This window comes from Sciurus vulgaris, assembly GCF_902686455.1.
Source record: "Sciurus vulgaris genome assembly, chromosome: 3".
Taxonomy (NCBI): domain Eukaryota; kingdom Metazoa; phylum Chordata; class Mammalia; order Rodentia; family Sciuridae; genus Sciurus; species Sciurus vulgaris.
The window spans coordinates 106,962,958-106,983,242 of record NC_136463.1 but is presented as its reverse complement, the minus strand read 5'-3'; the positions used below and the strand labels follow the sequence as shown (position 1 = coordinate 106,983,242).

At 37.1% G+C, this 20,285-nt stretch overlaps 1 protein-coding gene across 7 annotated transcripts in view; it reads left to right on the top strand.

The window, feature by feature from the left end:
* The window catches only part of CACNB4 (calcium voltage-gated channel auxiliary subunit beta 4), a gene marked incomplete at its 5' end in the record, with an annotated part of 250,496 nt that overhangs the window by 221,510 nt on the left and 8,701 nt on the right, over positions 1-20,285 (top strand). For all 7 annotated transcript variants that reach the window (XM_079133285.1, XM_079133286.1, XM_079133287.1 and 4 more), the window contains 3 exons: positions 8,107-8,216; positions 13,441-13,592; positions 14,557-14,652. In XM_079133285.1, coding sequence (XP_078989411.1) covers positions 8,107-8,216; positions 13,441-13,592; positions 14,557-14,652 — 358 coding nt within the window. The remainder of the gene's footprint in view (positions 1-8,106; positions 8,217-13,440; positions 13,593-14,556; positions 14,653-20,285) is intronic.

Genomic DNA, 20,285 nt, shown 5'->3' with positions numbered 1-20,285 from the left:
ATTTTAAGAAAAAAGCAAACATGGTAATGTTTTAAATATAAGTTATATATATTTTCAAAAGAAAAACCTTCTGGATACTTGCATTAAAATATTCATTAGTCTCTGGGACCATATCAAAGAAAATAAACAGATTTTAGCTTCAATAATTTAGGTTCTACTTCAAGAAATAAGAATACCTCTGTACTGTTATATGAGTTTCTAAGTACATTAATATGGACCAGACTGCCTTAATAAGTTGACCCCAAAATGCATAATGATTTAAACACAGTGGAAGCTTATTGTTGCTCACTTAAGAGTGTAAGTGTTCCACCTGGGAAGGACAGTCAAGTAGGGGAAGGGGAGAAGAGGACAAAGTTCGTTCCACCTGTTGTATATGGCTCTCTGTATGGGGGTGAAAGTTTCAGTCAACTTATTGGAGAAAGGAGCATGCAGGACCTGGAAGTAGTGAACATCTTTTCTCACATTTCATTGGCTAGAATTTGGTCATGTGGCTATACTTACCTGCAAAGGAATCTGGGAAGTACGTCTAGTTATATACCTAAGGAGGAAGATAAAATAGATTTTTGTGAACCAATAACAGTCTCTGCTGCAATCATCTAGTGGACACAAAGGGTTTGATAAGAAGGGCATGTTTATCCCATTCTCTTTTTTAAAGAAGACAGGCAGAGAATGAAGTAGTTTCAAAGAAAACCAGTGAAACTTGCTAAACACTAGAATATTAGCATTGAAAGGCAAGGTGAAGTTCTTTAATTCTAATCTCCCTCTCCCACAACACAATCAGATAGACAATCTGCTTCCCTTTGAACACTTCCAGCTAGTGGGAAATCACTTCCTAAAAGATGCATTACAAAGAAACAGCCCAACTCTGATTCTAACTTAAGAGCAGTGGGTCCTATACTGTTCTGGACCCTAACCCTTATCTTCTGTTGCTGTCCGTGGATTAAAGGCAGCTAACCTACATGGCCCAGCCTCTGTTCCTTCAGCGATGCTTGGAGTCACTCGTTCTAACCTGTGTTGACTTTATCTAAGGTTGCTCTGAGTAGTGCTTCAATCTCTGGCCCCATAGCAGCCCTTGATCTGAACAAATCTCATCCTGTAGCACAGCCTATGTATGTGTTTTGATCCCTCATGACATGACTATAAACAACAATGTTATTTAAAAGTTTGAAAGATAGGACTGACCAGAAAAAAAAAAAAAAAAAAAAAAAAAAAAAAAGATAATTTAGCAAAGGGAAAATGAGTGACTTAATTACTGGATTCAAGAATGAAGAATCTGATGTCTTCCTCAATCCTGCAGTCCAGAAAGAGGAAATTCATTTTATTGTAACAGAAGTGATTTGTCTCAAATCAAGTAGAATTGTCTGCATCAATGAATACATACACACTATTGAAGTTGGGTTTGATGGAAAGAGAATAAAGTTTCAGTGCCAAGTGTTCATGGGTTCTGATGACATAGCAGAGAATCTAGGAGAAGAAGCCAGCAACAGTGAAAGTAGCAGCTACATAGAGACTTGGTGCTGGAAAGGACCCATGTTTGGCAGTTGTAGAAAGATAGATGTTAAAGGTAGGGTGACAGAGTGGGCTTGCTGTCAAGAACGAGGCCAGTGCAGCAGGTAAAACAATGAGTTCACTGGTGAATGTATGTGGAGACTTGAATATGGAAGAAGAAATTGGCTGGTGCTTCTCACTGACTCTGATGTGTCTTTTGCTTAGGGAATAGCCTTCCTTATGTTCTGAGCTATGACAATATGCTACATTATGTTTTACCAATTATTAAAAGGAGAGAAAGTGACAAGTAGCCTTTAATTGAAACCAGGCAAGAGAACAATCACATGGAAAGCTTTAGCACAGTGATACAGCATAAACAATATGTTCTAGTGGAAACCTACTCAGTGTTTCATTGACTACAAATGCAGTTTGTTTAGACAAAATGGCAGGAGAAAGTTCTGCTATTTTTCAGGAAGAGCAAAAAGGTACTCATTAGCTAAGAGGCTTTTCTATTCAATACTGCTTTTCAGATTTTAGTTAAAAATTAATTCAGTGAATGAGACTAAAGTCCAACTGTTTATTACAGAGTCATAAACGTGAGTGAGGTTTTTTTTATATCATAGCAATGATCAGTTCAGCTTTTGTTTATTGGTGCATTATAATTTTATGTGGTGGTGGGATTCATTATGCCACATTCATATATGCACATAACATAATTTGATAGATCTCATTCCCTTATAACTTCCCTTTTTCTACCCTTCTCCCTCCTCCTGATCTGCTTGCTGTATTCTACTGATCTCCCTTCTATCATTATCATCATCATTATTATTTTAATTAGTACATTATAATTATATGTAAAAGCCGGATCCATTGTGGTATATTCATAGCATGATTTGGTAGAATTCATTCCCCAGTAATTCCCCATACTCTCCCCTCCTCCCACCAACTCCATCCCCATCGGTCTCCTTACTATTTTTGTGAGGTTCCTTTTATTTTTTCTAACTTCACAGATGAGAGAAACCATAGAAAACATTCAACCCTTGACTTTCTAAGTCTTATCTTGCTTATTATGATGTTCTCCAGTTCCATCCTTTACCAACAAATTTACCAGTTGTACAGATAAGCCTCATTTTCTTTAGCCATTCATCTGTTGACAGATACCTGGGTTGGTATCTGCTGATTACTTGGCTATTGTGAATTGCACTGCTGTAAACATTGGTGTGCTTGTATCACTATAGTAGACTGATTCTAGTTATTTTGGATAAATTTGAAGGAGTGGACTGGGCCATATGGTGGTTCTATTCCTAGTTTTTTGAAGAATCTCCATGCTGTTTTCCAAAGTGGTCGAACTAATTTTCAGTCCCACCAACAATGTATAAGTGTACCTTTGTCTCCACATCCTTGCCAGTAATTATTATCATTTGTATTCTCTTTCTTTCTTTCTTTCTTTCTTTCTTTCTCTCTCTCTCTCTCTCTCTCTCTCTCTTTCTCTCTCTCTCTCTCTCTCTCTCTCTCTCTCTCTCTCTCTCTCTCTCTCTCTCTCTCTCTCTCTCTCTCTCATTGTGGCAGTGCCAGGGATTGAGCCCAGGGCCTTGTGCTTGACATGCAAGCACCCTGTGAGCTGAGCTATATCCCCAACCCTTATCATTTGTCTTCTTGATGATTACCATTCTAACAGGAGTGAGATGAAATCTCAGTTTGGGTTTGCATTTCCTTGATGGCTTAGGATGTTGAATATTTTTTCATGTATTTGTTGTCCATTTGTATTTCTTCTTTTGAAAAATGTCTGTTTAGATCATTTGTGCATTTATTGATTAGGTTATTCATTTTTCTGGTCTTAAGTTTTTTGAGTTCTTTATACATTCTAGATATCAATCCCCCATCAGAAGAACTGGCAAAGATTTTCTCCTTGAATCAGTTTAGTTACTATAGAGTTTCACTGCTGTAGTTGCTTTTGTGAGGCCTAACTTTAGTACATGTAAGAAAAATAAAAAGCACATGTGAATATCCATCTGTAGTAATGATTCCTGTGGCCAGACTACACGTTAAGGGGGCCTAACAATCTGCTAAAACAGTACCCAGTCTACTGAGGACACAGTGTTGCACTAACGGCTTCTCTCTTCATTTCACATATTCATGGGGATCATCCTTTCCTAGCTGTTTGAATCTACCATTTTTAGGCCAAATAGCATGCACTCAAACCAGTTGCAGTTTGTCAATCTATTCATGTTGAATAATTTTGTTATTTTAGGCTTTTTGACAACTGGATCAGATCAACTCTTAGGGGTTTATCAGACATGTTGTAACTGACACAGTCATGGCTTAAAATCCTAAACAGCACAGAATCTATAGGCATAGGATCTCAAGCTAAAGGCAGCTATTAGCCAGACAATGTATGAGGAAAACAAGCTGAGAAAGAATTTGAAAGATAAGAAGCTGAGAATACAATTTAGGGAGACTCAAAAGAGATAGAAGAATATTTACTTGTAAAAGGAAATGGGAACAATTGATGCTATTACAAAAAAGCCAAGCCATGGAAGAATGAAAACAATTTGTAATTTCAGTTAACAAAGGGGAAAAGAAAAAGTGACTTTTGTTTCATAATATCATTCTCCTATCATCTCCTCTCACTATTCTCATTCAAATATGGACTCATTGTAGACAGTCAAACACTAGCTAATTGAACACTTTTGTGCTAAACTTGAATGTGTAAATTAACAGATTTTTATTACATCATGTCTGACCCAATTCACCTTTTCTTTCAACATATTTGAATTTCACTAACTCTGGGATGGGTGAATCCACGGTTTCTACTAACTTGTGAGGACAGGATATAAGGATATTGTCCCCTTCAAGTCTTCAACTACCTAATAATCATTTGTCTCACATACATTATATATGTGCTTATCAACATAGGACACTAAGATAATTAAGAAAGCATTTTTGTATATTACATTGTTTACTCCTATTGACAAACCCATGAGACAGTTTTGACAAATCTACCATCACCATTTTATTGATTAGGATACTGAGTCTCAAAAGATGTCATGACCTTTCTGTGGCCATGGAACCATGAAGAGAAAGATCCAGGGAAATACTCGGGTCCTCCTGTGCTTTTCGTCCAGTTCTGCTGACAGCACACTCCCCTGTTCTTTGGAACACTTTTCCCTGTAAATACTAGGAATTTTTCAAAATATACTGACTGGGATGCATATTAGATATAGCAAGGATAGAATATGGAAGGACTTTACAGCTGTTATGTCAGCGTCATGGAAATATGAATTATTTTTTAATGAATGTGTCATAACTGAAAATGTCTTTCCATGAGCCATCACAGAAAACCAATATGCATAGCCAATGATATATTGGATTATAGCAATTAAGGTGAATTCTAAAGTAGAAATAATCAATGGTTGTGTTTCAGATTTACTGCATTTAGAGAAATATCTTTTCTTTCCAGGGAATTTGCTGCTATATCCAGTCTGCTGGGGGCACCAATCTCCTACTAGTTTGTTTTTTACTGACTGACCAGTAGCTACTGATATTATGTCACGGAAAGTTTTCCCAGATAACTTTTTTTTTTTAATATTTTTTTTGTTGGTGGTGGACCTTTATTTTTTATTTATTTATATGTGGTGCTGAGAATTGAACCCAGTGCCTCATACATGCTAGGCAAGTGCTCTACCACTGAGTCACAACCCCAGCCCCCAGAGAACTTTTTAAAGATGCATATCAAACAAGATACATAGGAGGGCTAAAAGACACTGGGGTATGACTGTAGCAAAAAAGAAATGGAAAGGATATTATAAATTGTTTTAAAAGTATTTACATTAGATAGCAAACATAATTACTTTGCTGGGGAGTCTTTTATTAAAGATATTGAATTTGATGTCTGATTTTGATAATAGAATATCTGTAAGGTAAACTCCCACCTTGTCTTAGGGTTGCTAGAGCAGTGTCTATATGTTCCTGATCTCTACTTTATGCATCTGAATTTTATTAATGAATAATTTATATTAGCACATGAACTTGTAATTTATTAGCAAATAAAGAAAAAGAATGCTTTATTACCCACACCTTTCCCTCTGTTTTAAACATATTAAGCAGTTTTATTTCTTTAGTTTTTAGAACTTTGATTGTGTTCGAAAGGGCTTTGTAAAAGTGCTTTAATAACTCAGAGTTAGATTGTGCATCAGTTGATAAACCCTTTAAGTGTTAAGAACTGAGAGTCACAATCCCAGAGGCTAGGGAGGCTGAGGCAGGAGAATTACAAGTTCAAAGCCAGCCTCAACAATGTAGCAAGGCCCTAAGCAAATTAGCAAGCTCTGGTCTTGAACTAGAAATAGTAATTTTAAGAAGGGCTGGGAATGTAGTTCAATGGTTAAATGCCCCGGGTTAAATCCCCAGTACCACAACACACACAGACACACACACACACACACACACACACACACACACACACAAAGGGTCCTATCTCGCAAGTAGAATGAGAATATTTTGATATTCACTTAAGTGAATAAAATCTTGCAAGGAACCAAAACTCATTATACTAGAAAATTGAATACTGTCCCTAAACCAACCCATTCGTCTCAAGTCAGATATCTGGATTTCTCTGGACATGACAGTATGATTTATCCAGCAGTTCCATTCTTTAAATAAACACACAAGAAACCCTGAAGCACAACAGTAAACATGAAAACCCTGTTCTGCAAAGAAAAGGATTTGCCTGTGAGGTTTTCATACTTCAGAGCTGCTTCAGAGGGTTACAGAGCAATGGAAACTCAGATGTGGGTTCACCTGACTTCAACCTGATTTAAATACAGACCATCTCTCAGAGCAAGACCAAGATTGTGCATCTGTGCTTGATGATTTGCCTCATACGTGGAGATTCGGGGTTGCTGGATGAGAAAGCTGAAATGAAAGAGAATTCTGAAATCAGATGATTAAGCCCTGACCTGGTGCTCAGTCAGGAACCTAGTTTAGACCCCCTTGGCCTATATGGAACCCAGAGAAACTGTCTCTGTTTCTCTGTTTCCTTCTTGGTAAAGTGAAGCAGTTGTTACACCAGTGTTTTAAAATGTCTTTCAGCAGTTGAACAATGTTTTGTAATGAATTAATATATAAGCTCAATGTAGAAAATAGAAATGCAGAAGTGTTTGCCTGGCGTTGAGTGTGGCACAACTGGAGCCTCGCCCATTCGGCCTTCCTTTAGTGCTCAGAGTGATCCCCAAGACACTTCTGTAAAAGACAGTTTGAAGAATGCATCTAATACTTATTAGGGCATAAAAATTCTAAATTGTTAAATAATTTGAAATGTCCTGACCACCTACAGCACATAATACAATGACACAGGCAGACGGTGATTTGCTTTAAAATGACACCAGAACTTTAAAGTTTATAGCTTTAAAGAAGTGATTTTCAACCGTTTGTCAAAAGGTTTATTTTAAATTCTCTCCAAGACTTCAGATCACAAAAGTCAGGTAAAGAGTCTTCTGACAGTACCCCAAATATCCCCAAACAGGTATGAGAGGACATGTGATTCAATAATTGCTAATAACCCTAGCCTCTTCCCTGCTCCAACCCCCAAAATTGTTTGAATGTGAAGAATGGGTATATTCGCTGAGTATAAAAGGGAGGGGGTGCTACTTTCCTCCCCTATTTCTGGGAAGCTGTGAAGATGAGGATGGGGAAAGGCCCACTGATGTTTGTAACTGACTTAGAAAGGCAAGCTCTGAATTCTGTAGGCAGATAATAGCTGGAAGTTGAACAATCCTTAAAACAGTTTTAAAAGTGTGAATTCTAGATCCTCTCATTTGCTAAATCATATTCAAATAGACCCCTCTCTCCCTTCATCATTTGCAATGTCTTTATTTTATTCTTTTCTTCCATGACTGCAGTATACTTTCTAAATTATTGAAATCCTGGCACAATATTCACATTGCCCTCAACTGTACTCTCTTAGGACTGCCCGCCATATGCATTCAAAGCCATATGCAAATGTGCTGAAGAATCCTATGGCTGCAGAAAAGAAACCGTATTTCTCACTTTCTTACAAGTGAAGCCTCCCTTTGAGCCTGTGGAGAAATTTTCCACGAATCATGAATGAACTATTAAGCATGAGGAATGCAACTTAGTCTACAACTGATTGATTGTCTTTGATGATCAAAATGAAGAGGGTTTCCTCCTTTGGCCAGCAGCATTGAAATGCTAGGACAGAGCATTTGTAGTTCCTGAAGTTCTTCTTCAAGAGCAAATCAGCTGTGAATTGTGAGGAAACTGTATTGCTGCTTCCTAGAAAGAGCATGGTGTATGCATATGTTTTGATTCCCTCCTGGTGCAGTGTGCATTGTAAAGGGAACTTGGCAAGCAGGCCAAAATGGAGAAGAGCTTTTTTACTGGAATAATTTTTCAATTAAATAGCCAAAAACGTTCCTCCATTTGCTCTGCATGTATTTTAATACTAACCAAAGTCTGTTTAAAATTCTTGTGGCCAATATTTATTATACTGTGGTTCTACTATAGTATGTAAAGTGGTTATTAAGTACTGTGGTTATAATTCACTTGAAGAGTCCTGTAACATTTTTACTGGCTTGTTCTCTTCTGTGTTCCTATTCATAGGATATCAATAACGAGAGTGACAGCTGACATTTCTCTTGCTAAGAGGTCTGTCCTAAATAATCCCAGCAAGAGAGCAATAATTGAACGTTCGAACACCCGGTCCAGCTTAGGTAAGATATTCAAATGTGGTACTTTTCCACCTTGTACTTTCAGACCAGGATGACACATGGTACATTTGTGAATGTCTTTTCCAGTTTGCTCTCCAGTCTGAATGAGGAAGTGCTGAATAATCGAAGAGAATGCTAGCCATGGACATGAAGGGAGCAGAGTACTGCAGCAGCCAGAGCCCATTCTGTCTTTTTCAGCTCTAGTCAATTAGCTAATTGGTAGTCTGGTTGGAAGAATCCTCAGTGATTCCCCTGGTCTGTTACTGCCTAAAACGGGAAACCACTCATTTCTGCTTTGCCTAAGCTTTTCAATGAGGCTAATGGTAACTGTCATACCTGACTCACAGCTGACATGAAAGGAAATCAGATATTCAGCCTTCTCAGATCTTTAGAAGAAAAACTAGATAATGGTGTTCTTAGTGTTGCTTCTGTTGCTGCCTGATAGTACACAGAGTAGGCACACCTTGAAGTGGAAATGGCAACCACTATTAATAACATGCAGGGAGTTCAAATGTGTCTTTTCTGGGGTACTAGTGAGAAATCATCCTGGAATTCACCATCATGGAAAAGAGCAAAAGGCTGTGGATGTCCCAGTAAGTATGGACAGAAGTGAGTCCATGCTGCTGGTGAATCACTTTATTCATCCTGAAAGCATGTTTTTGTTCTCTACCGCTGTCAAGAGTGGTGCAGAATCTTTCCTCTAATTCTCTTTTGCATTCACATTCTAAAGGCAACTTGTTTTAACTAGGAAAGGTGCCCCTCTTCCATGCTGCTGATATGGGCTGCATAGAGGATAGAAAACTAAATAATAATAATAACAACAGCAATAATAATAGAGTTTCCAGTGTCAACTGCATGTCTTAATATCTTATCAAGAATTCACCTAAGTCTGTGCCTTGACCCTGATCCAAGGATTGTGCAGGTTAGAAAGAAGATACAAAGCATTACTTCTGTATTCCTGGCATGAGATTGGCACATGGTGATCACCAATATACATTTGTGGGATGGTTGCTTGTGAGGGGATGCTATGCATGCCAAGTGGAGTAACTACCAGTGCATGTGAGGGGTAGATCCCAGAGATGAGTGATTCCTTGTCCAGTCCTGTGTGTAGAACCTTCCACAAAGTGAAACATTCTTAGATGTACAGTATTTTGCCTTGAGGAGTTGATGGTGGCAGTGTTGATGGTAAATCAGAGCAAGTAGCTGAGTAAAATCAAATGTCATGGGTGATAAGGATAGTCAGGTAGGTTGAAGAGTTTTCAAACAAGCTTCTGTTCTCTGTTCTTCTATCTTCTATCCTCCTTCTGACTCTTCTTGGTGTCTTTAACTTCTAACCATTCTGATATATGATGAAAGGCTGAAAGACGCTAAAAAGCTAAGTGAAGTTGTCTACTCCTTCAACCATCTGCACCAGCCACAGAGTTCATGGGTATTCTCTGAAGTTGGTCCTTACACTCTAGTCATCTGTCATCAGATTCAGTGGGGTGTATGGAGTGAGGTAGCATTAATAATGAGGAAGAGACAAAGTAGATCTCAGTTCACTGGTTTTTACCTTTATTCTGTGAAGTCATATACCCACAACCATTGGAGTTCACTTAATGGCAATCTATAACGATGACTGTGTGAGTTGCTTATGTCCATTTGTTGGCTTATTAAATACACAATTTGTAGATTCCTTCATCAAATGTCTATAAAACACTTATATGTGCCATGCATTATGCTGGACTCAGGAAATACAGATAGAACTGAGACTCAGTATCTTGCCCAAGGGCAAAGAGAAAGAAGAGATGTATGGTTAAAATACTCTGGGGTAATGAAATCACAAAGAGTGGGCTAGGAGATGAAGAAGGGTGTGGTGCATGGTTTGTGAGATTACACAGAAGTTACATTTGAGCTGATTCTTCAAGGCACACAGGAATGTATAAAAACATTGACATATTAAAAAAAAAAAAGCATGTGTAACTGCGAAACAACTGGATTCTTGTGTAGCATGTTTAGAAAAGAAGAGTGCAGGTATGCTTTTAGAGGAACCAGAAGAGAGACTGAAAGAGTAGATTGAAGCCAATCTGTTAGAGCTCTAGTGTCCCTCGTTAAAGAGATCTCTTAAATAGATTTCATGAAATGTTTATTTTATAAGATATTAATAGTTGTTACATTAAAAACGTTTTCCATGGCCAAATAAATTTAGAAATGATGAATTAAAACAGTTGGCAGTTTTCTTCATTGCAAGACTTCTTATAGCCTTGAAGATACAAAGAGTAACACATTTGAAATTCTAAAAGTCATTCTAGTATACGGTATGTTCCTTGTTTAAACCCCTTTCTTTCATGGGAAATATTGTGGGACTACAGTTCCAGGAAGTGTTGGGAAATGTTGACTAGTCCTATGGCAGAAATATGAATGGATCTGGGTATAGGAAGATCACCAGTCACAGAGCTGCTGGAAAGATGGGCTAGGCCACTCATGGTCAGGTTTTAGAAATGTTCCTTGAGGGCCTCCAACATCATAATCTATGAATCCTCAGCTCCCTTTGCCTAGAATGGGATCAGGAAGAAACTTCCTTTGAAACACCTCTTAGAATTAGTCTAGGTAGCCAGGGTTGTTTGGTCTGGTTGAGGTTTATTTCTTAGAGAAAATTATCTATGTAAATAAAGATGCCTTTCTCTTCCTCACACCTACCTATTCTGAATATTGGGCTCATCCCAGTAAGTAATGTGGCCTCCTGGCTTCCTCTGTCTATCCAGACTTCACCAAACTCCACCTCTCTGCTTATGCCAGAGTGCCTATTGCCCAAAGGTTTCATGATGGTTATGCAATAGGTGTGCCTGCCTTCTTCTATCAGAAACTACACTTAACCTCATTGCTAGTGCAGAGTAAATAGGTCCAGATATTTCTGAGTTATTTGGACAGGGACTCAGAGTGCTTGGAAGGTTCTTATACCAGGGCTGTTCAGTTAGCCTTACTGCCTTTTTACTGCTTCCAAATATATCATTTTCCAGTTCGAAGCATAAACAATGTAGATGTGTTCGGGTATAGTCCTGGTCACAAGCTCCCTTAAACCAGTGGCAGATCAATGAAAACAGCATAGAAGACATGCTCTAACATCCTGAAACTGAAACTTTCTACAGTTGAAATTGACTTAATTTTCTTTCTAAACTTCCTTCTTAAGAAGGAAGAATTTAGAATTTCTAAACTATTTCTGACATGCCAGAAATAAAAGGGGAAAATATGTTTACTATTATTAACAAATGTAGAATATGATTTCAGAAGAATTTGGCAAATAAGTCTACTTGTCTAATGTCCTTAAATTGATACCTTGAAAGCTAGTTGCTCTTCAAAGCAGTGTGAACTTTCAGGTCATTGATATTAGATAATATGAAAAGTAACACATATGTTGACTCTTTAAATTCATATATTTTAACATAGATTATGTGTTACACATCAGTGATTCTATAGAAAATAAGACTTTTTGCTATTAGAAAAGCCTTCACCAGGCATGGTGATGTAAACCTATAATCCTAGTGGCTCAGGAGGCTGAGGCAGGAGGATCACAATTTCAAAGCCAGCCTCAGCAACAGTGAGGTCCTAAGCAACTTAGTGAGACGCTGTCACAAAATAGAAAAAAAGGACTGGGGATATGGCTTGGTGATTAAGCACCTTTGGATTCAATCCCTGGTACATCCCCTGCCCCTCCCCCCCCCCCGCAAAAAAAAAGCCCTCTTCCACAAAAACGTAGAACTACACGTTAGGTCTTGAATGTAAACAGAATTTTCTTGGTCCGTGATACAAACTTGAGTTCATCCTGGACAAACAAAGTAAATCATGGGATCCTGTAACAAACCTTTTTCAATGAAGGTATTTAGAGCAACATTACCTTTTCTCTAGGCCACCTTTGATATGATTTAAATAACGTTGTGTACTCTGTATTACATCATTACAGGTACACCAGATTAAGACATTATTAGGTCACACTTATAGCCATAAAAATAAGTAAAGACCAAAACAACAAAACAAAATAAAGTAGTCTAGGGCTGGGGATATAGCTCAGTTGGTAGAGTGCTTGCCTTGTATGCACAAGGCCCTGGGTTCAATCCCCAGCACCAAATAAATAAATAAATAAATAAATAAATAAATAAATAAATAAAGTAGTCTAATTCACACTTTGGACAGAGCCCAAAAAATCAGATGAATTATAAAATATATTTAAAACCTACTTATATTTCAGAAACACCAGTATGTTTGGATTATCTATTTTCCTTAAAAAAGAAATAGCTGACGTGCTTCAGACATTTGAAAAGAACTAGATTTTTCATTTGACCAAACCCATGTAGATTTGGATCACTTGACTCTTATTACCAGCTAAATAGATTTGCATCTAGATGTAATGAAGCATTTTAATATAATTAGCCTGAGAGTATTTTTTTAATATGGAAGATAATTATGCCTTAGAAAAATTCACTGACTCGAATACTTAAATTGAGCTAGAATTACTAATATGTTAATTTTAAGAGGAAACAGAACAATTAGACTGTGGTATGAAAATGTAACTAACAGTCCAAGTGATTCATAGGTGTTTTTTTAAAAAAATGAATGTTTACAAAATGTTAATATATAACTTGTTGATAGGTAGAAATATTTCACTGTGCCAGTCAAGGTGTTGAACACTTGTAATCCCAGGAATTTGGGAGACTGAGGCAGAAGGGTCACAAATTCAAGTCCCGCCCAGGCAACCTAGTGAGACCTGGTCTAAAATAAAAAGGGTTGGGGATGTAGTTCAGTGGTAGTTACCCTGGGTTCAACCCCCAGTACTGTAGTAATAATAATAATGCTGTTATTTCAATGTATTTTGCTTTCTCTCTGATGTTGCTTCACACAATTCTGTTGTTTCCTAAATGTGGTTTCAATTTCAATAGCTGAAAATTCTTTAGAACAAAGCAACAATCAAAAACAGCATAAAAGAATCACCCTGGCTATATAAACAGCTAAATATTAAGATGAAAGTAAGAAGCAAATCAAGAGAACTATCTTGAGTTTTTCCACCAACTCTTTCGTTTTATGAAAAACTCAACCCATCTCTCTCTCTTTAGGAAAAACTTTAAATTAGACAGAATTATGAAAATTCAGAACATTTTGTTTTGTATTGTAGACAAACATATCTAAAAGGTATAATATTTTTAATAGGAATACTGATTAATGAGTACCTTCTATTTATTATTTCTCCTTTTAGCGGAAGTACAAAGTGAAATTGAAAGAATCTTTGAGTTGGCAAGATCTTTGCAACTGGTTGTTCTCGATGCAGACACCATCAATCACCCAGCACAACTTATAAAGACTTCCTTAGCTCCAATTATTGTTCATGTAAAAGTCTCATCTCCAAAGGTAATCAGCTCATTTCAGTCTTGAGGATTAGAAGCACATTTCTTTTGAGATATTTTTTTGCTCTGTTTTTTGTTACTGGGCAAGAATATATTGAGATTCTTTTGATGAGCCATTTTTAAACAGTCTCCAGGTTCTAGGAATTTTGAGATAACAAATAAAGAATAATCCATTCCTATAAGATGCTCAGTGGTCTCAAACCAGACAGTTAAGTAAGTATGTAATTTAAAAAAAAAATTTAAGAAAGGTAGACTCTAGTTTTTCCTAGACTACAGGTTCTATTTTAGTAAATGTTTTGGATAACAATGATTCTTGGATCACCTGTATTTTCTCCCCAGATAAGAAAATAAATAGTTCAAGAAAGGTAACTATATTTATACTATATTTATCATATAAAAGGTAGAATATCACTGAGTAAACATTTCTTATGGAAATGTCATAGACCTTGACACTTGTGTGTAGATTGGGTTCTTTGAGGAATATAGTTATTCCATTAGCAGTAGTCTGATTAATATGAAATTAAACTGGAATTTCTCATTAATCATTTATTACAAAAGAACCAAATATGTAAACAACTGTGATATTTATCTAACATAAAGGGAGTGAACCAAAATATTACTCAATTGAATAATATTTAAATATTACTGAACATAAGTGACCTGGTACAGACCAGTTCCTCCACTTTTGTATGACTCTCTTTGAAATCTCCAGGAAATTTCAAAATATAGAGTGGGAACTCAAGATCACCCCAAGACCTCACACAGAGGTAGAATAGCATGAATACACATGAATCCACTATACTGAAAGCCACTGTAAGTGGGCGACATCATTACAGTGTTTATATAGTATATGATTTCTCACAGTGTATTCCTTTTTACTGATCCTTAAGGTCAAACGGATAAAAAAAAGATTCTGGTTTATTTGATTTTTCTTTCAACTCATTGATAATACTCATGTCTTCCTTTAGGTTTTACAGCGATTGATTAAATCTAGAGGAAAATCCCAAAGTAAACACTTGAATGTTCAACTGGTAGCAGCTGATAAACTCGCACAGTGCCCTCCTGTAAGTATAACCATTTTTTTTTTTCCTTAATTCATTCTTGACTAGTAAGAAAAGAGTGGTTCTTGTTCACATTAGCATTGTCATTTTTATTATATAATGATGGTGATGATGGTATGCTTTAAATCTAAAGGGTCTCTTGGAACAAGGTGCTGCTTTCTTGATTGTACTCCAGCTTCCAGAACTAGATGGTGTCTGCCTTTTAATAGGACTTGAACCTTAGTCTGATACCTGCTCTCCTTCCCAATCCCTTGATTTCCTGGTAAATGCTCAAGAAACCACTTAGCATGTAGCATCCAGTCACGTGGACACTTTCAAGAAAAGAACAGACAAACTAAAGCATGCCAATTTGGCTTTCCTTTAACTTTTCTGCCAGGAAGTTCTGGTAGGATAGAAAATTATGATGTTAAAGGTCAAGAATTGATAATAAGTAGAGAAGTCTGTGGTTATAGCAGATGAGAGGGTGAAAGGGTCAGGTTGTGAAATAAAAAAACTACAGTATATCAACTTTTCTCCTAGTGCCATTGCCAGAAAACAGCTGCTGGGTTCAAAGGCAAGCAATGTCGGGGTGAGGATCAGGAGAGGTGAATGCTGTCACCTGGCACTGGGTCATGGGTGGCCATCCATGTCACCACTTACTCAATTGACCTACTATTTCTGTAACTATGTTTCTCTAAAGGAAATAATAGCTCCTTTGATCAACTGATTCACTAGCTTTTTATATACTTGTGCAAAGATCATTTATGCCTTTAAGCAGACAGGCAATACAGCATTGCTTTTAAGAGCAGCCTCTGGAGCTGGATGATTAAGTTCAAATCTATACTGACTAATTATGTAATCTCAGGCAAATACCTACCTCATGGGGTTGGTGTAAGAATTCAATGAGTGAATATGGGAGGAAGCTCTTAGAATAGCACCTGGCACACAGTACACACTGTCTGGGTGTTTCTGTTGTAATTACTGAGTGCCATGCCATGTCTGGTCAGTTAGACTCTGTAATGACCTGTGTTTCCCTAGTTCATGGTTTTCTCTCACTTCATCATAGTGGACCCATAATAAATATTTGTTGAATGAATGAATGGAGGTACAGACAGGGAGTAATAAAGTATCCTTTCATTAGATTCTTTTAAAATGGCCAGATGTGTGCTAGACGCTTTATATAGATTGCCTATAATCCTCAATTACCTAATAAAATAGGCCATGTAACTCCCATTTTACAGTTGAGTCAATTGAAAACAGGGGTTCAAGGATTTCTCTGTCACATAGCAAATTAGAATTATATCTAGATCTTTCTGGTTCCAAAGCCACTTTACTCTCCTCCTACCCCTACCTACCCTACACATAAATACACACACACCTGGCTACCTATCCTGCAGATAATTTGTGTTTCTTGGAGCCTGAAGTTCTGTGTTAAAAACTTTAATGTTACATTATCCACTAATGAAGTCACTTTCATAGTGGAATGCATGATTTAAAAGCAATGAAAGACTATAAAAGAACGTATTACCTAGCTCCTGACCTTGTAATACCTCACAGTTGAAGGGAGATTATTGACCAGTTCAAAGACCAGGAACTATGCTATTATTTCCAATTTTTTTAGAACATGCCTTTTATTTAAAAATGTATATATATATTTTAAAATTTTTTTTAGTTGTAGTTGGACACAATATTTTTTTTTATTTGTTTATTTTTATGTGGTGCTGAGAATTGAACCCAGTGCCTGAAATGTGCAAGGCAAGTGCTCTACCACTGAGCTAAAGCTCCAGCCCCTGCCTTTTCTTTTTATAAGAATGAATTTATTAACATTTATTCCAGATGGTTACTAGAGAAAATCCTTGTGTCCTATTAAAATCAAGGTGTTTTGCTGCTGGTGTTTTGCTGAGAGAGTTGATCATTAGGTTGCACCTAGTATAACTTGTTATGTCTGAAATAACTGGAGCCAAGAGAAGACATGTGCATACTCCAAATACTGTGAGCTTCTTTAGGACTTGTCCCCCATCAGGCATCTCAAATGGCACTTGGAACACAGCCATGCCCTATTATTATAAACACCTATTTGTTTAATGTAGTTGGTCTGATAACTTGGCATTTTAAACAAGCGGTCTGAGTAAGTAAGGTTACCTTATACTTAACATTTTCTAAACATTTGATGTTGCATAAATAGCATTTGTAATGCTAAGAGGGAATTGTGCACTCTGTTTTGGCACACACAAAGAAATCTTCAGATTATAAAAACCAATAGCAATTTAAAAATGTGTCTGCATTTGTCCCTTTACTTCAAGACCATAATTATAATTGTCATCCAAAGATTGGTGATCACTGTGTCATTTTAGTTCCTTTAGGAGAATCTGCAACTTGCTTAATTGGCCCCTGCATCTCCTGTCTGAAAAGTCAGCAGATTTTACTGGCAGAGTTTCACATTGCAAAGAAATTAAAGGCAGCAGTTTTTGGAAAGGGAAGTCTAAAAGAGAACAGAAAAAAAAGTTAACTCTCTATCTCCAGAAGAATGGATCCTAGATTCAGGGACTACTGAAGCAAAAAAGGGATCTTACAGAGCACCCAGTGGAGCGTTTCCTGGGGTGTATTCTTTATGATATGGGTTCCCTGTGATAACATTAGGTGGTTTTGGAGGGCTGTGATACCAAAAATGTTTGGGAAAAAAAAAAAAACACTATGTAAATTTTCTTTGCTTCAGAATTTTGCCTGTGCATTTTATATTTCCAGTAGGATAGGTAGTATGTGGTACTTCCACTAGTGTGACTGTAGGGGTGTATTCCACAGATCATCCTATGGTCTAGTGTTTCACGGAATGTTTCAAGGGAAGACTGATACAGTCCAGTCTGCTTATTTTATAAATGAGGTAACTGAGACCAAGAGAAGTGACCTGGCTTTCCAAAGCTCATACATCTCAGCCAAAGTTGCATGATATGTCTGTAGTCTAAGCTAGTGAGACTTTCAATGGTGAATGGCAATAGAGTAGTCATTACGTATTCTCCTGGAGAGAAAATTGTAGATTTCATACATAAGGTGTCTTCTAGGAGTGGGGTCAGTAAACATTTTTAGTAAAAGTTCAGATAATAAATATTTCAGACTTTATGGGCCATATGGTCTTCTTTGCACAACTATCCAACTCTGCCTTTGAGTAGCCATAGGCAATATGTAAACAAATGGGAGGGGTTGTGTCCCAGTTACTTTTGGTGAAAGCAGGAGGCAGGCCTGATTTACCTAGCCAAAAGAAGTTGCCACCCTTTTTCTGACACATGTTGCGGTTATCTATTACTGTGCAGTAAGCTACCCTGAACTTAGTGACTTCAAACAATGGGCCATTGGTAATCTTTAGCTGGCAGCTGACCTAGTCACCCAGCAGGGCTGGCTGGAAGGCTGGATTCAGCCAGCTCCTTTCCCTCTGCCAGCTGTCCTGTGCTCTCTCTCTGTGGGATCCCTTTCACAGCGGTGTGGGCTGCTCACATCATAGCTCCTAGAACAAGTATTCCAATCTCTTAAGACTTGGTCTCAGTTATCACGACAGAATTGCTTCCCCAGCATTCTGTTTATCAAAATAGTTACAAAGGCTGCAGAGATTCAAGGAGAGGGGACATACACCTCTACTCAATGCACAGAGTGTCAAAGAGTTTTTGGCCATTTTTAGTCTTCCACAGACTAAGCTGAACTAGGAGGATGTCTGGAATACTGATGGAAAAGGGACCTGTGGGACCAGGACCCACAAGTCCATCTCATACATTTTTTTCATATGACTAACCTGATTTGTTTTATCACTATACAGTTATATGCCATACTTTTAGATTTCATTTGGCTTCTACCTGATATTGGTACCAGTTTCCTTTTTCAGAGAAGTTGAGAATAGTATGTTTTAAGAAGACCAATTTCAGATTGCCCTGGTACTATGGTAATAAGAACTGCATAATGCATGGTGAGAAAAACACATAGACAATTGAATATATAAATGACATGTAATCCTTTAATCCTACTTAGTTACAAGCTGCCTTGTGTTACCAAAAGCTTACCCTGTGGCTCTTGGAGCTCTGTAATGGCTTTGTATGTGTGTGTAAAATGACATCGATCACTCTCTCTCTGAGACTCATCTCCTTAGCAGACTCTTGCAAACCTCTAGTGTTACAGTAACCATAGTAGTTCTCTTTTATTCCATTTTATTTTCCATTGCTGAATGGCTCAGATTTATCCTGTTACATACAAGAGCTCTGAAGGGAATGAAGGAATGATAGTGCCCACTATATTCGACCATATTGCTCTCATAGTAGTAATTTTCCAGTGCTCTTTTCCAGTAATCTTATTTAAATTATTTGGAATCATGCAGATTCAGTCATCTATTGGAGGTTCTCACCCCATTGGTGCATTCACTATTACAGAGTGCCTGCCTGGATGTCCAGAATTTAGTTCCTAACTCTGCTTTTTAAAAAGGAAATAATCCATTTCACATTTCCTTTATGAAACAAGGCCACATGGAATCCAGTTTCTCTTAGTCCAAAGAAGAATACATCTTTTCTAGGGTTTTAGACACCCAACCTGGATGTAGAGAGCTCAGGATAGTTCATTCCCACCAATGCTATGCTGTAACACATCTGATGGATATGAACAGTGGGCGCCTTTTCTGCAGACAGAAACACTGACCAGTTGTTGCTATGGTCTTTGAAGAATAAGAACAGATGGGATGGAAGAATGTGGAGAGGAAAGCAAGTTTGGATTTATAACTAAAACTAATTTGGAGTCATAACAAATAAAACAGGAACTAGAAAGGATCAAAATCACTATATACTTTATTTTCATGCTACCCCCTCCAGTTAGTGGCAGGAACTCTGATTGACTTTCCTGTTTAGCTCATTAAAGTAGTAACTTCCTGAACTGAACTGCTAGAGCCCCACAATATTGGTTGGTTTTTCTTTATCCCCATAAGACCTAGGTCTTTATAAACCCTTTAACTTAGAATCTAGTTTTCTGTCACAGGTTGACCAGTGAGTTTAGTACTCAAGACCGCAAAGCATTAATAACATAAGAATGAAGTTTTGACATGAAAAAACATTGGTTGATTATTTTATAACTAGCATTGCATATTATGCCATTCGGTAATTTTATTGTACGAAATAGTATTTGCCATTCGTTTATTCTAAATGGTGGCAGTTCCATAGTCTTTATATTACAGTAGCAAAGAAATGAAAGTAGTTCCCTATTATATCCTTTTATTCACTTAGAAATAGGAAAGGTGTCCCACATGAGGTTTTATCTACATACAACAAATGAACATAAAGCAATGCATGTACCATAAGAGTTGGTATATATTTAATCCCATGACTAACTAATATGCAGTAATGAACAACTTTTAAAAATCTAAAATTAAACCGCATAGTTTCTAAGTTTTGTAAACTTTTTATTGAAACATTCAATAGCAACTTCCTGTAAAAAAATATCTGACAAGATACAGTCATTTTAATGAGACTACCCCTCTCTAATTAGAAACTATATATTATATAGTTGTTAAGGAAGGTCTATCCAGTCCCTCTATCTTCACTCCAAAAATAATTTAAATAAATAGAACTTGCTCTGTTCCTCAGCATAGGACCTGAAAAGACCTATATCTTCTGTAAGAACATTACAATTTG